The sequence below is a fragment of the Poecilia reticulata genome, linkage group LG21 (assembly GCF_000633615.1).
Source record: "Poecilia reticulata strain Guanapo linkage group LG21, Guppy_female_1.0+MT, whole genome shotgun sequence".
Taxonomy (NCBI): Eukaryota; Metazoa; Chordata; class Actinopteri; order Cyprinodontiformes; family Poeciliidae; genus Poecilia; species Poecilia reticulata.
In genome coordinates this window covers 9,896,299-9,909,673 of record NC_024351.1, presented here as the reverse complement: position 1 = coordinate 9,909,673, position 13,375 = coordinate 9,896,299, and the positions used below count along the sequence as shown (strand labels likewise).

At 40.1% G+C, this 13,375-nt stretch overlaps 1 protein-coding gene across 4 annotated transcripts in view; it reads right to left on the bottom strand.

Moving 5' to 3' along the window:
- Positions 1–1,329: 1,329 nt before the first annotated feature.
- Positions 1,330–13,375, bottom strand: part of eva1aa (eva-1 homolog A, regulator of programmed cell death a) — a 65,644-nt gene continuing 53,598 nt past the window's right edge. For 2 of the 4 annotated variants that reach the window (XM_008397610.2, XM_008397613.2), the window contains 3 exons: positions 5,644–5,772; positions 3,641–3,796; positions 1,330–2,549 (listed from right to left, as the gene is read on the bottom strand). In XM_008397610.2, coding sequence (XP_008395832.1) covers positions 2,170–2,549; positions 3,641–3,796; positions 5,644–5,772 — 665 coding nt within the window. In that variant the 3' untranslated portion in view covers positions 1,330–2,169. The other 2 variants (XM_008397612.2, XM_008397614.2) reach the window with 2 other exon arrangements.

Here is a 13,375-nt window from a genome sequence, read left to right as displayed (position 1 = left end):
TTAAAGCACAGATGACATAGTTTATTCTGGCAGATAGCAAAGTTTAATTTTTTTTATCATGTAGGCATAATAGTCCATGCGGACTGGTCCGTTATAATAAAAACTCTGAAATGCCCTGTGTGTTCTGTAACAAAACTCTGTTAAAATATTACAAACCCAAAGGCAGTAGCTTATGTTTTCAAACTGGCAATGTGACTGAAAAACAAAAGCAGGTTACATATCAGCTAGGGAGGTGCATCTCAATAAATTAGAATATCATCAAATAACTCATTCATGACAATAGCTGAATTCAAAAGCAAGAGCTTACGCTTTTTGATTTCGACGAATAAGGCTTACAGCTAATAAATAACCAAGAGGTTAGTTAGAAAAGACCAGAAAAAACAAACATTTTTTGAATGCATAAATGTTAGCCTAATGAATTGTATGCCCATGTTCCATGGATTAAATTTGCTCTACTTGGTCTGAACTTCTCCTGGAATACATCCCTCCATTAAACATAATATTAATACGCTTGAAGACAGCAGTCTCTGCCCCAGCAGTTTGTGTAATAACATGAGGATTGTGTAAGATAACAGTAAAAAAAAAAAAAGGGGGGGTTTATTGGTCTTATCTCTAGAAAATTTGCTCAGTAACTGAATGTTGTGTTTTTACTAGCTGCTCCTCATATTAATCAAAGTTAACAGAAACAAATGTTTGAAATAGGCCACTCTGATTGAATTTCATTTTTGAACGGATTGACTTGTACAAATGAACTTTTCAATGCATTCTAATTTACTTATACCTACTTGTAGCCTACTTGTTTATTGTGCAGAGCTGGTTCCTTCTTCAGATACCCACAAACATCTGCTCAGGACCACTAGCTTTACAATTGGCAGTAGCCCAGCACTCCACACAATGTTTAAGGAGCGAAGACCAAAACAGGAAAAAAACAACAAAAAAAAAACGTTCAAGCAAAACCACTGGTACGAAACTGGTATATTCTTGTAATTTTCATATCCGTCAGAGTACATAGCAAGTGCAATATTAAATAGAAACATTCAGATGTGACACAAGCTTCACCTTTCCATTGCGACTGTACTGTAATAGTGGCATGCGAGTGAAGTATTTCGGATTAATTAGCTCACCTGTTTAAAACATTTGTTAAATTCTACCAACTATCTTTCATAGCTAGGAAAAGGCACTGATCTGTGAATTACTGTATCAAAAATAAGGTTATAAATCATTAAAAACCTCTTGGAGGCTCTTTGCATCATATTTCTAGCTATTTTCTTTCAATGCCTTAAAAAAAAAAAAAGAATTTATTTGGTCTGCTGATGACTCCYTTTTTTTTTTTTTTTTTTTTTTTTTTTTTWKKAAGAAAGCGCATCAGCCAAACACAGAAACACTAGGATTGCATCCCTGAGGTGCCTGACAACTTTTGCCACGTATAAAAATATTTAAAAAATAAACCATACTTGAGAGCAAAAGGTCAACATCTATTAAATATTATAAAATATGTCTCGTAAGGATTGAGATGAATCCCTCACACTCACACAAGCACACGCACGCACACAAAATCTTTTGGTTTTACGAAGCTCAAAGGCAGCATGGTTCACCGTGGAAAGATTGTCTTAATTCATCTCATTGTCAAGCGCACTTTTTTTTTTCTTTTCTTTGTTGAAGTTCATACTGAATACTGGAGAGTAGAGAGCAGAACGCTCAAAGTTTCACAGTCTCATCCAGCTGCCAAGTGTTCTGTGTGTAATAGACCCCTGTGAGGCCGTGGTCCTTCAGTCTCCATGTCGTCTCTGCAGGCCTGTGTATGTCCAAGGCAACCAACCCATAAATCCCCACTTCAAAAAGGCCTACTGGAGTCAACGGAGAGTTGATGTTGCCCCTTCACCCCTCACTTCCGGCAGTAAGGGCGAGCCGTGAGGTAAGCTTGCCGTGCGGAGCCCAAGCTCATTGTTTGACTGAGGAGGGGGGCTGCACTTTATGACACCCAGTGGAACACGCAGACCACCCTACAAGCCTTGCAGAACCTCCCCTCTGTTTTCAGAGTCCACAGCTGCATTTGCATGCTTGCTTCCAAAGCTACATGCCGGCCTTCTCCGGTTCCCGCCCTCATAACCAAGTGCATCCTGGATTTAGTTCAAGGAAGTCTTCAAAAAGAACGACCGAAGGCGGTACTCAGTAATACCGATTGAGGCTCCGTGTCCCTGGGATGTCGGGCTGCCCGTTCATCCAGATCTCCCGTATGATCCGTTCCCTCTCCTCGAGCCGCTGGGCTCGCTCCAGCTCCTCCGCTGACGTGAAAACGTTCATGTTGAGCGTGCGCTCGAAGCGCCTGTGCCTCCGCGCCGACAGGTCCGACGTGGTCTCCCAGTCCGAGTCCGAGTCGCTGGAGTCCGAGGATGAGTGGGCGGGGCGGGGCGGTTTCTTGACGGCTGGCCGCTTCCGAGACTGGCAGTCTGTGCGACAGGAGATCTGGACCACCAGGGCAAACAGGGTGAGGAAGAGGCCCAGACACACACCGCAGACGAAGAACAGCGCGGCCCTTTCGGGATGATCTGTTTTTGAAGAGAAGGAGCATCGGAAGAGAAAAAGTTCCAAATTAGTGGGTTTCTAATAGGAAGCAGGGCAAATATTTGATTAGACCTAATTAGATATGTAATTTAAGTAGGCCAATTGAGAATTTATGTAAACGTTATTTTATATTTATAAAAACAAACAGCATGCCAAAACGTTTTCAGGCTGCAAAAGCATTAAAAACACAGGCGGAAACAATATGGAGATGGAACAGACTTGGACTGAACTATTTTCCATTATTAACAACAATTAATATGCAACATAGTTTTTTTTTTATCACTTAAAGAATGTGTTTGAAGGTCATGTTTTCCAAAATTTTTAATTTGATAATTGCACTAAGAATAATTTAAATGAATGAATCAGTAAGTACGGAGGACGTTAAAGCATCTGTTTGGTAATTTTCCACATTTCTGGGAGCATGTCAGACATTCTCTTCTCTTGTGAGCGAAACAAACTGGTCTAAGCACAAAATGAAGAAAAACGTCATCCTTAGAGAACAGATCTCAGATTCTTCTTTGCAAAAAATACACTCCAAATTCTGAGAATTTTGTTTGTCCTCAAGGAAGAAATCCCACTTTGCAATCATCCCCGTGGTTTGGATCTCACTGGTTGTTTACATTTAGCTCCGCTGCGGCAAAATCAATGGATCCACACGATCTTTTGACTACACTGAGAAAAAAATAATCTCAGCATTGCTCAAACTGCATCATCACACTCACTTATGCACTTGAAGTTTCAAGTAAAGAAGAGAAAAAAAAAAGAGGAAAAAAAAAAAACTTTTTGGATGTTACACCACCAAAAAGTGATGTAACTTCCATTGGAATTTTTAGTTTGTGCAAACTAATGCTCTTGGATGTTTATTTTTATTCATGCACTTCATTACAAATAAACACTTTTTTCGGTCACACAGTTGGATATAAAACACTCTAAGAAAGTCTGTTCAGATGACCTAAAGTTTTTCTCCTTCTTTTGCCTTTTTTTCCCTCATGATGTCAGATGAATGCCATCACTATTACGGCTTAAATCTGGATATTCTGTGATGCCTCATTAGATTTCGCCAACAGCGTCCTACCTGATATGTAGGTGTACGCCGCCAACACATTGCTGATGAGGGCCATGTTGGCTCTGGAGGTGGAGTTGATCACAGGGTTCATGCCTGATGGCTGTGATGAACCGTTTCCGCCGCCTCTTCTGGTGTCAGATGGTTTCTTCTTGTCGGGGCTCCGAGCTAAAGGTTGCAGTTTTAAAAGCAGTAAGTCACCGCGAGGCTTCGACTTCGAGCCCATTACATTCAGTGCGAGCAATTCATCATTACGAGGGTAATTTATGGCAAAAACAAGTGCGTATTGTGCAAACATCCGTCAGAAAACTGAGTCACCTAAGGCCTCTCAGGAGAATTTCGCTATGTTTTGTCAAAGACGCACAGAGAAATTCAGAAGATGGAACAACATCTGCTTCTGTTTGATTTACTCTGACTCAAAAACTTTAAGCGACAGAAAACCACATGGAAATAGTTTTCAGTTTGGCAACATTTCAAAACGCCCCCCTCTCCCCCCACCCAGCCCCCTATGTCTCAGGAGGCTGTGTTCATAAAAAGTAGTAACAACTTTTTGCTACTCTGAATTTTCGTCATTTCTATTTGTGCTGCCTTTGGTCATCTATATGTCCCAGTGTAATTGTTGCTCTTTTTAGCCACAACATGATCTCCATGAATGAACAATGCACCGCCAGAAAAATAACCTGAAAACAGATGCGAGATGCATCCGAGTGTGGTTACACTGTCATGTTACTACGTTTGGACTTCTTTGTTTGGTGAAGGTAAGCAGGCTTTGGTAAACTGTCTTACCTCTAATTGCAGGTTTCTTAAGGTGTGTCAGACTTTTTTATCTGATAAATACAGCTTAGATTGGGGTTGCTCACTGTGCAGTTAAGTGGTTCCACCTGGACCTATTAATGTGGCGAGCACCTAAGTCCGACATTCAACCTGGGTATCTTTCTTTATATCAAACACGAAAATATCCACAAAACCATGAACAGAAAACACAGGAAACAGAAGAGTGTTGCTTCAATAAAAAAATAAAAAATAAAATATGAAAATCCGTTGGGTTGTTCTAACCACTTTATATTAATTATAAATACTTTGTTTGCTTTGATTAATGCTACAAATAGATTTGTTTCACAACTGTAGGCAGAAATGAAGAGCTAAGTGGCTCAAATAAATTTAGTTGAAAGAAACTTAAAACTATATTGCAGAAGAAAATAGGGCAATTTTTCTTAAGAAATATGCTCTTAACACCTGGATCTAAAACACGGACAATGATTAGAGATGGCACATTCCAGATGCCGTGCATTTCCAACAAGTCAGCATATCAAAACAACTAGCTGTTGACATCTTTAGCTGGCTTTAGCATAGGTTCAAACTATGTACCTTTAACTGTTTTCCTGTGACATACATCTGTCTGCCATTGCACAGTCACATTAGAGATAAAGACAAGTTTTTCCCAATAAACTCGTAAAGGATTTTTTTTTTTTAAGTTGTGCAAGGAAGTGAATCTATTCGTGAGTCAGAGGCTGTCAGTGCTGCATCATTCCCAGTTCCCCCCTCTATTAACTCCTTGTTCATTCAAGCATCCTCCTGATCAGTACTGTGCCGGTAGCTGAGCAGAGTAATGAGTGTTGGATGTGAGCCAGTGTCCCTAAAGAATGAAGCTTTGTTTGAGCTTTCTTCATTGCCAGGCTCTCCACTTTTTTCCATTTTATCAGTCTTTCTCGGTCTTTTTACCTCCCTGGATGTTTGACATTATAAGACGGGCTTAGACTATGCTTACATGCAGGCTAATCAGTGGATCCTCGAATGCTTAATGTTTGAAAGGCCACTGATCACAACGTGAACTCGACACATATGGAAACAGTTACACATGTGACTTTTTAGTATACACATACCTCTAAACTTGAGCCATAAATTATGATTGGTCTTGAGTCCTGGAAGGCTTCAAGACTGTTCAACTGTTCTCTTTAAAAGGCTGAACGTTTGAGTCTGGAGTTGTCAGCTTGTGCATTTGCTCTGTTGCTTACTTGGAACAGTGTTCTGGCCTGAACTTCCCCCAGAAGGCCCGTCTCCCACTACATTGGGGTCACGGGTGGCAGAGGGTGGGTGGTACACCGGTGGTCTGTGGCCTGGCTCCTGGAGCAGTCTCTTTGACACTTCAAAGACAGGGAAAAGCAAAGTTAAAGAGTCAGTAGAAGGAGCAAATAAATAAAGAAAAATATCTTTTTTTTCTTCTAAGGTACTTCTAAATAAATGTTTAACAACTTCTGTATATTTATAATGCTAGCTGTATAGCTAAGTGGCTTATATGGGTATTTGCAGCTTAATGTAACTGCTTCAAGCCACAATGATGAAAGAAATGAGCAAATGTTCCACCTTAAAAAAAGTAGACTCGTGAATAAGATGCAAGAGAAAGTGAACACAGTTTTTAACAGCAGTAAGAATACGTTTTGATTTTCGAGTCACAAAAATAGCAAGTGGATCGTGTTATTTATTTTAGTTTTGAATCTTTGGGTAAAACCCCTGATGCATCACTTGTACAGGGAGAATCTCATACCTGCCTGTAGTTGTGGCTTAGCATTCTCTACATGAGCTCTGTAAGCCCTTGTAGAGACTAAGTATAAGCTACTAAGTATAAGCCATGATTTCCATTTTTTATTTGGAACTAATCTTTCAATGAAACTAAAGATCCAAGACAGGCTGCAGACGCCAGAGATGCTTAACAGATGCTGCTGATGAAGACTGAGAGTTTCCCTAATGCCTGGTGCGTTTCATTAAAGCTAAAAACGAAAGAAAAACAATCATTAAACAGCTACTGTACGAAGGAGACAGATGTAGAGAACATCCTGGCCATGACTCACACTTCTCCTCGTGCTACTCACCGATTCCCAAAAGTTAAGATTCTTCTACTCCCCCTTCCCCCCTTGCAGCCCCCCCCCCGCCACCACTTCTACCCCCGTATCCTAACAGCGCCCCGTGAGTCAGAGAGTCTGAACTCTATTCCCCACCAGACACAAACCCACAATGCAGTGGGTTATACATTCCTGTTCGCTCAAATGTGGTTTTTCCAGACCAGGCCACGCTCCGGTCACCTTGTTTATCTGCCCTGTTGTATCTGCAGTGATTTGCAGCTCCACAGATGACCGGCTGTCCGGCTTTCTGCTGTTCTCTCGCGTTCATCTCTCTGGACAAGCAATCGGACGATGAGGAAAGATTTGCTCCGTGTTTCTGCAGGCATCATCAGCTCTCCTAATACTCAGATTCTGACACGTGACTGAGGACGAAAAAAAAAAAAAAGACAAACACGTCCAGTTTGTTTAAAATCTGGGGGAATAAATATACTTTCCTTGGTTGTAATTTGGCTGTGATCCAAAAGCCAATCAAAACTAAGGAAGGAGCTGAGCAGACCACACTCCTTCCAGTCACTGGATACTTATCCCCAAGACATATTACAAGGCTTTTCCAATTGCAAGCAATAACGAAAATATAACCACTGACATTCAAGGCTTTTACTCTCTGGGAATTCTGTTTGGCAGAGTTATGCGCTTATCTGTACAGCACTGCGTAACTGCTGGAGAACATTTCACTGCCTTAATAATAATTAGATTTACATCATATTAAAAGGGAACAGCAGTCTGAATTCCAAACTATTTGCAATTGTCCCAAGTGACCTCCAAAAAACAGTCATACTGCCGCTTTAATTGGTGTCCAGAGGAAAATATCATGGTTATAAGGGTTGGTAAAATGTGAGCAGATTCTTTGCAGAACTTTACCACCATTTCAAGGAACAATCTGGCAGCACTGGACTGAAAAGTGATGTCAGGTTTGAATTAAACCAGGTAATTTATACCGTATGTTTGTAATTGGGTATAAGTACTTATTGTTACATGAGGACATTGTGTGTTTAAAATTGGCCATCTTTTCTCAATATTTTCCACAAAAGTTCTGGTTCAGAAACAATGTGTGGCATCACACCTGATATGAGTTCAAATATTTCCTTAAACATCTTGGCAAACAAAACATTAATTGATCTTTTTAAAAATATATATATATATATTTTGGTGTGTAATGGTGCAACCGTTTGTCAAAACTGATAATCTTTACAAATGAATTTTTCCCACTGGAGCAAAAGCGGATAAAACGGTGGATTCAGTCACAGTGGTCCAGCTGGTGGAAACAGTGGCTGTTTAAATTTAGTCAGAGGAATGTGAAAGGTCATAAACTAGAATGCTTTTGGGTTTTGGCCTTCAGATGAACCAGTTAACTCACTAGAGAAATAAAGATGAGCGAAGCAGCCTGAATAAATGTACATGTATACATAAGAGGGCCTAAAAGGCATAGTTATTGACTTCTAGTATTTGTTTCAGTTCGCTATTCACTCAAATTCCAAATGGTTTTAACCATGTTTCCAGTTGCAAAAGCATATATTCTTACATTTAAATACTTCCCTGTAATTGTACCAGGTCATGTGGCAAACCAAAGCAATATATCAAATTTGGAAGTAGGAGAAACAGCAAAATTGAGAAATGAGATTTGACCTTAAAGTTACCCTGTGTTCTTCCTCATCTATCTGACCCACTAATCACAAGTCCCAAAATGCCCCCAATAGCACACCACCATGTTCCCCACGCCCCGCCCTGATTACAGCTTTCTGATTGGTCCTAATTGACTGCATATGTGGCCCGCGTTCACAGCGAAGAGACACCGTAGTGCGACACGCACAAGCGCACCAAATGAGACGCGGCTGCTTCTACAAAAATACGCTTGAGTGCAATGTGTTGCACTGACCGCAGCTCGTCTAAAAATATCAAAAAAGTCAAAAAAGCTCAAACTTCGTGAATTAAATGGCCGCAAAACCACCCCTCGGAACCCAGACAGTTAGATCGAACCAGTAAAACAGGAGGAAAAAGGGGGTGAAAGGGAGCAAAACCGAGCACATAAATCACACCCCAAAGCCTGCATTATAATGACATGCTCACATAAATGCAGGGCAAACGATTCCTCGCAATTCTTAAAAATAACTTTGCCAAACGAGGCCTCTCTGCCGAAGCCGTGTCTCTCAGAGGCCTGGATCGCCACAGGGAGCGAAGATATGAGGCGGGAAAGAGCCCTCATAACAATGACCCTTGTTTACACTGGCAGAGCACAGCTTTGTTTTCACTGGGCTCTGCAGACCAGTGTGCGTGTGCACGCGTGTTGGTGTTTGCGCTGACCAACGCTGAAAATATTCGAAGCAAAACCTTGCAAGCCGAAGGGGATATAATGAAATATTAGAGCCTAATTATCTGAGGTGAGATCAAAACTGTGCCAATTACTTTAATGTAATGTAGCCCTTGAGAACATGCAAGAGTGGAGGGGATGAGGGGCTCGGGGGGCTGCAGGGGAATAAACATTTACAGCATTGTTTTAAATTCCCTGTTTGGCTCTGAAACCGAACATATGTAGTGTGTTTAGGGGGTGGGGGGGAACACACTGAGACAATGTGCTGGCATCTTGTTGGAAGTCTGAGAATAAACTGCCTGGTTTTAATTAGCACACAGCCAGTGCCCACTTAATCTACATCAATAAAGCGCTGATTAAAGCTCAAAACTCAACTCATGCACACAACAGGGTAATGATTCAGTGAATCTGTTCAATGTTTATTGACACATGGAAACAAGAAAATGTTTTATTCTCTTTTGGCTCTTTCTCTCACCTCCCACGGACACGCAGACAGACATCTCCATGCACACATGCACGAACTCATCCACAAACCCAAACACACACAGTCATTTTTCACTTAGGTAATGGCATTCCTGCGGAATAACAAGCGAGGTGAACAGGGCAGGAGCTGAAGGTGTCGAGAAAGCTTCTCAATTCTCCCTCCCCCAGTGTAACGCCATAACAGTATCCAGATGACGACAGCCTTATTGAGGTTGAGTGCGAATGTGTGTCAATTTTGACATCTTATGAGAGACACACAATGCATGGACATAACACAGTATAAAGATGTGAGTAGGCATGAGTGTCTAAAAGACCAGAGGCTGGAAAAGTTTATTTACCACCATAAAAAAAAAAAACAGAGATGCTAACTCTGCATCTGTGGGAATAAATGGCTTAAAAACTGTCGACTTGTTTTATGTTTTCATCAATTTCCTTAGATTAGGGTCTGTATGTCAGAGGGCATGATTAACTCACTCACTCTTGTATTGTGTATACAAAGCAGATCAGGTTTAACAGCACTAATGTGAACACCACCGGGGGACTGACGGTCTGTGCTAAGGCCTTTTTCTGGTTCTGCTCCAATTTTCTGCTAGCTTAAGCCATGCAAATTACTTTATTGCTTTATTAGGTTTAGAGTTTAGAGTTTAGAGTTTAGCGTTTAGCGTGTGCTAGGAAAGAGTTACAAGCCACTATCATTGTGGTAATTTTAGAGGAGTACTGAAGCAAAAGGCCAATTGGTTCAACAGTTTTACTTTCGCACCTTCCACAAATATTGACATCCCCGGTAAATGTGTCTACAAAAGCCCTTAAAAAAAACCCCGTAGATCCTGGATTAAAAGTTAGGAGACACTGCGATCAACCTAGAGCAAAAGAGGCTACATAAAAAATGAGTAAGCAACTTAGGTTATAACATTTGTTACTGACTGGACCAACAAGAAAGAAGTCAGATTTTGACAACTCATTTTTGTGACCTGCCTTGAATAATTGGTTGGTCAAAACATAAAGTGGACCACAATTCTTCAGAACAAACTTTGGTTTGTGGGTTGTTACTAATTATTTGAATGGCATCCATACCTCTAATCTTCTTCACGAAGCAAATAGATGGAAAACTTATAAAAACAGAAACTAGTAATAGCCCACAACAGGACATCTAGAAGAACTATAACAAATGCTATTCTTAGAAAATCTCATACAAAAAGTCTTGAAAAAATATTTAAATGTGCTACAAAATTACTTTTGAAATTCAAAGTTCTGCCAAAATTAAAAATGATTTAAAATGAACTTCTACAGCTCTTTGAACACCTTGTGTTGAACACCATGTGTCAATATAAATGGGTGTGGAAATCTTGAGTTATTCTGTGTTTTTCGGTAAAAAATAAAATGTCACAAATGTTACTTTACATTCAAGACAAGGAGAACTAATAATTGACACTTTGTGAAATCAAGAAATTCTCTTTTTTTAGAACGAGTTTGTCCTACAGTTGCATCTTTTATTTTTTACAGGTTTACAGAGTGACAGTAGCTCAAAAAAAGACAAATGGTGATACAATCCTGAGAGAAAATAGCTTCACTCTCTACTTTTCAGCCTCACTTCTATTGTATGCCCAAATTCAGCTCCAAAACGCAGCAGTTACGATTTTAATGGATAGCATTCTGTCTTCTGTGGGAGACACATGGATGTAAATGTATGCATACACACACACACACATGCACACACACCCACACACACACACATACACACACACGCTAAGACTCCACAAACTGGCTTCAAATTGTGATCGCTCTCACCTCACCACAACCATTCGTTTCACTCCACAGCCCCAGCTGTTTTAACTATTTAAATGCTCCTCATTCTCAACACAAGCCCTTACACACACACAGGGTATCATTAATATACATGCAGTGACAGAAATAGACAGAATAGGGTCATAATCATGTAAGAAAGACTTTATTCTTGTACTCTCCCTCAGATCCCACACAAACATGTAAATTATTTTATATCTCTGACGCTAATAAATCAAAAATAAATGTGCCAAACTCTTATATGGACTAGAAATGTTGTCGCAGGAAGCAGATTGGATCTCTGTTGCTAATGTGGCTGTTTTCATCAGCCGAAAGCAAGAGGAACTTGTCTGAGGCTGAAATCAGCAAAGCTCATCATTATCTGGTGTCCATCTGCAGATCAACAAGGATGTACCCAATGCTGAATCATCAAACCAAATCCACCAGCCTAAACTCACTCTTTCGTATCAGAGTTATGATCTCATGGGGGCTGTTTTCATAGGCCCACGCAGCAGCTGAGGTCACCAAATGACTGAATCGCCTGCAAACCACCAAGATGCAGACGTGTCATTTGTTCTCACTGACATAAAAGGGAGAAGTCTCAGTGCGAATGTTGCAGGATGCGTTTGGGCAAAATAAGACTTAAAGGCAACATGCAACAAGCATGCCCTGGCAACTGTCAAGGCTGTTCTGAACAATGGTGCTATCTTTAGCTTAGGACAACAACTGGTTGAACGAAGGCGACAATAACATCAGCAACTGAAAGGAATCTACTGGTGCATAAAGCTCCAAGATTAACCACTGCTAAATTTATTTCCCATAACGCCCAACAACAAACTGACGTACAGCATTTGTAGTTAGGAAAACGAATGAACAAATGAACTAGAAGAACTGATGATTATAAAATGACAAGACAACTTTATTTACATGTCCTTCTCTCAGTGTGTATGCTAGCTATCTGTTGCTTTTCACAGCTACAATTGAAGGAAAACAATGCAATCTCAGGTTTTGCGACATAACACAATAATAGCATGCAGAAGTAGAATCTGATAAGGATCGTCTTTATCAGATGTTTGGATTGATTTTGAGTTTGATTAACAGAATTAAAATATGTAATATTTAAGGGAAACCTGTTCAACCTTTCAAGCTTTCCGTTAAAAAGTTGATTTCACAGCAGCCTTTGTCACAAGATAAACGAGAGATTCCCGACAACTAACTGGCTTCTCAGTAAACACACAACAGAAGTGAATTAAATTACAAGCTGTTGTCTTAGACACCAGAGGACCAAATTATAGAAGCATCACAAAGCATCTTCTTTCAGCATCTGTGCATCATTATGTACTCTATGATTTGATGCGGAACATCTCATTCTGTTCGTTATTCAGGTAAAAACACCAGCGCCTGCCTGATGTGTGTAAACTGTATATCACTGGCGTTACTGTGCTCTGTCATTGTCAAGCAATTATACAAACCATAAGTGAGAATGATTACGGCCACCAGATCTCAGATAAGTAATACCTTACTGTATTACGCAAACAGACAATCAGTGATAACTTAAGCATCATCACATTAAAACCGCCGCGTGGGAGTGCGTATCTAAATGTGTGGAACGTTCCCCCCCCCAGGGAGTTATTCATTAGAGGTGGATTCTGGAAAGAGATACTGATAGCGAAGTCTGGCTCAGTCTAAGTTTATCATCTGTTTAATCATAAGACACATGAGATTACATAATGGGAAAAACTGCAACACCGTTTGTTTAGTCTACCGTTAAACACTATGCTGGAGTTTTAAGTGTCCAAAACATCCTTTTAGAAGGAATTGTTACACAGTAATGGAAATGAAAGGGTCAATGGTAAGAGGAAGAACAGAGTACAAAAATAGAGACAAGGATAAAGGAAACATCTGGTGGGCATAAAAAAGGAGAAATTACTGACAGAAAGCAGGAGAAATAATTAGTAAACTATGATGGAACAAAAATCTAGATGATGCAGATAATAGATATGTAACCCAGTCCTAATTAAAGGTGTTTTGTGTTGAGTTAGGTTCATGGAAGGTGTAATAATTTAGGTGCTTTATTTTAGTTAATCATTGCCGGCCTAGGTGGACATTAAAGTGTGGGCCTACATTAACTTACCATGAGTTTTGTGAAACAAAGACTGAAACATTTGAAATTTTGTGAATTTATTATATGTTATAATATATGTTATAATATATGTTCGAATCTCAAACAGGTGTGTGTGTGTGTGTGTGTGTGTGTGTGTGTGTGTGTGTGTG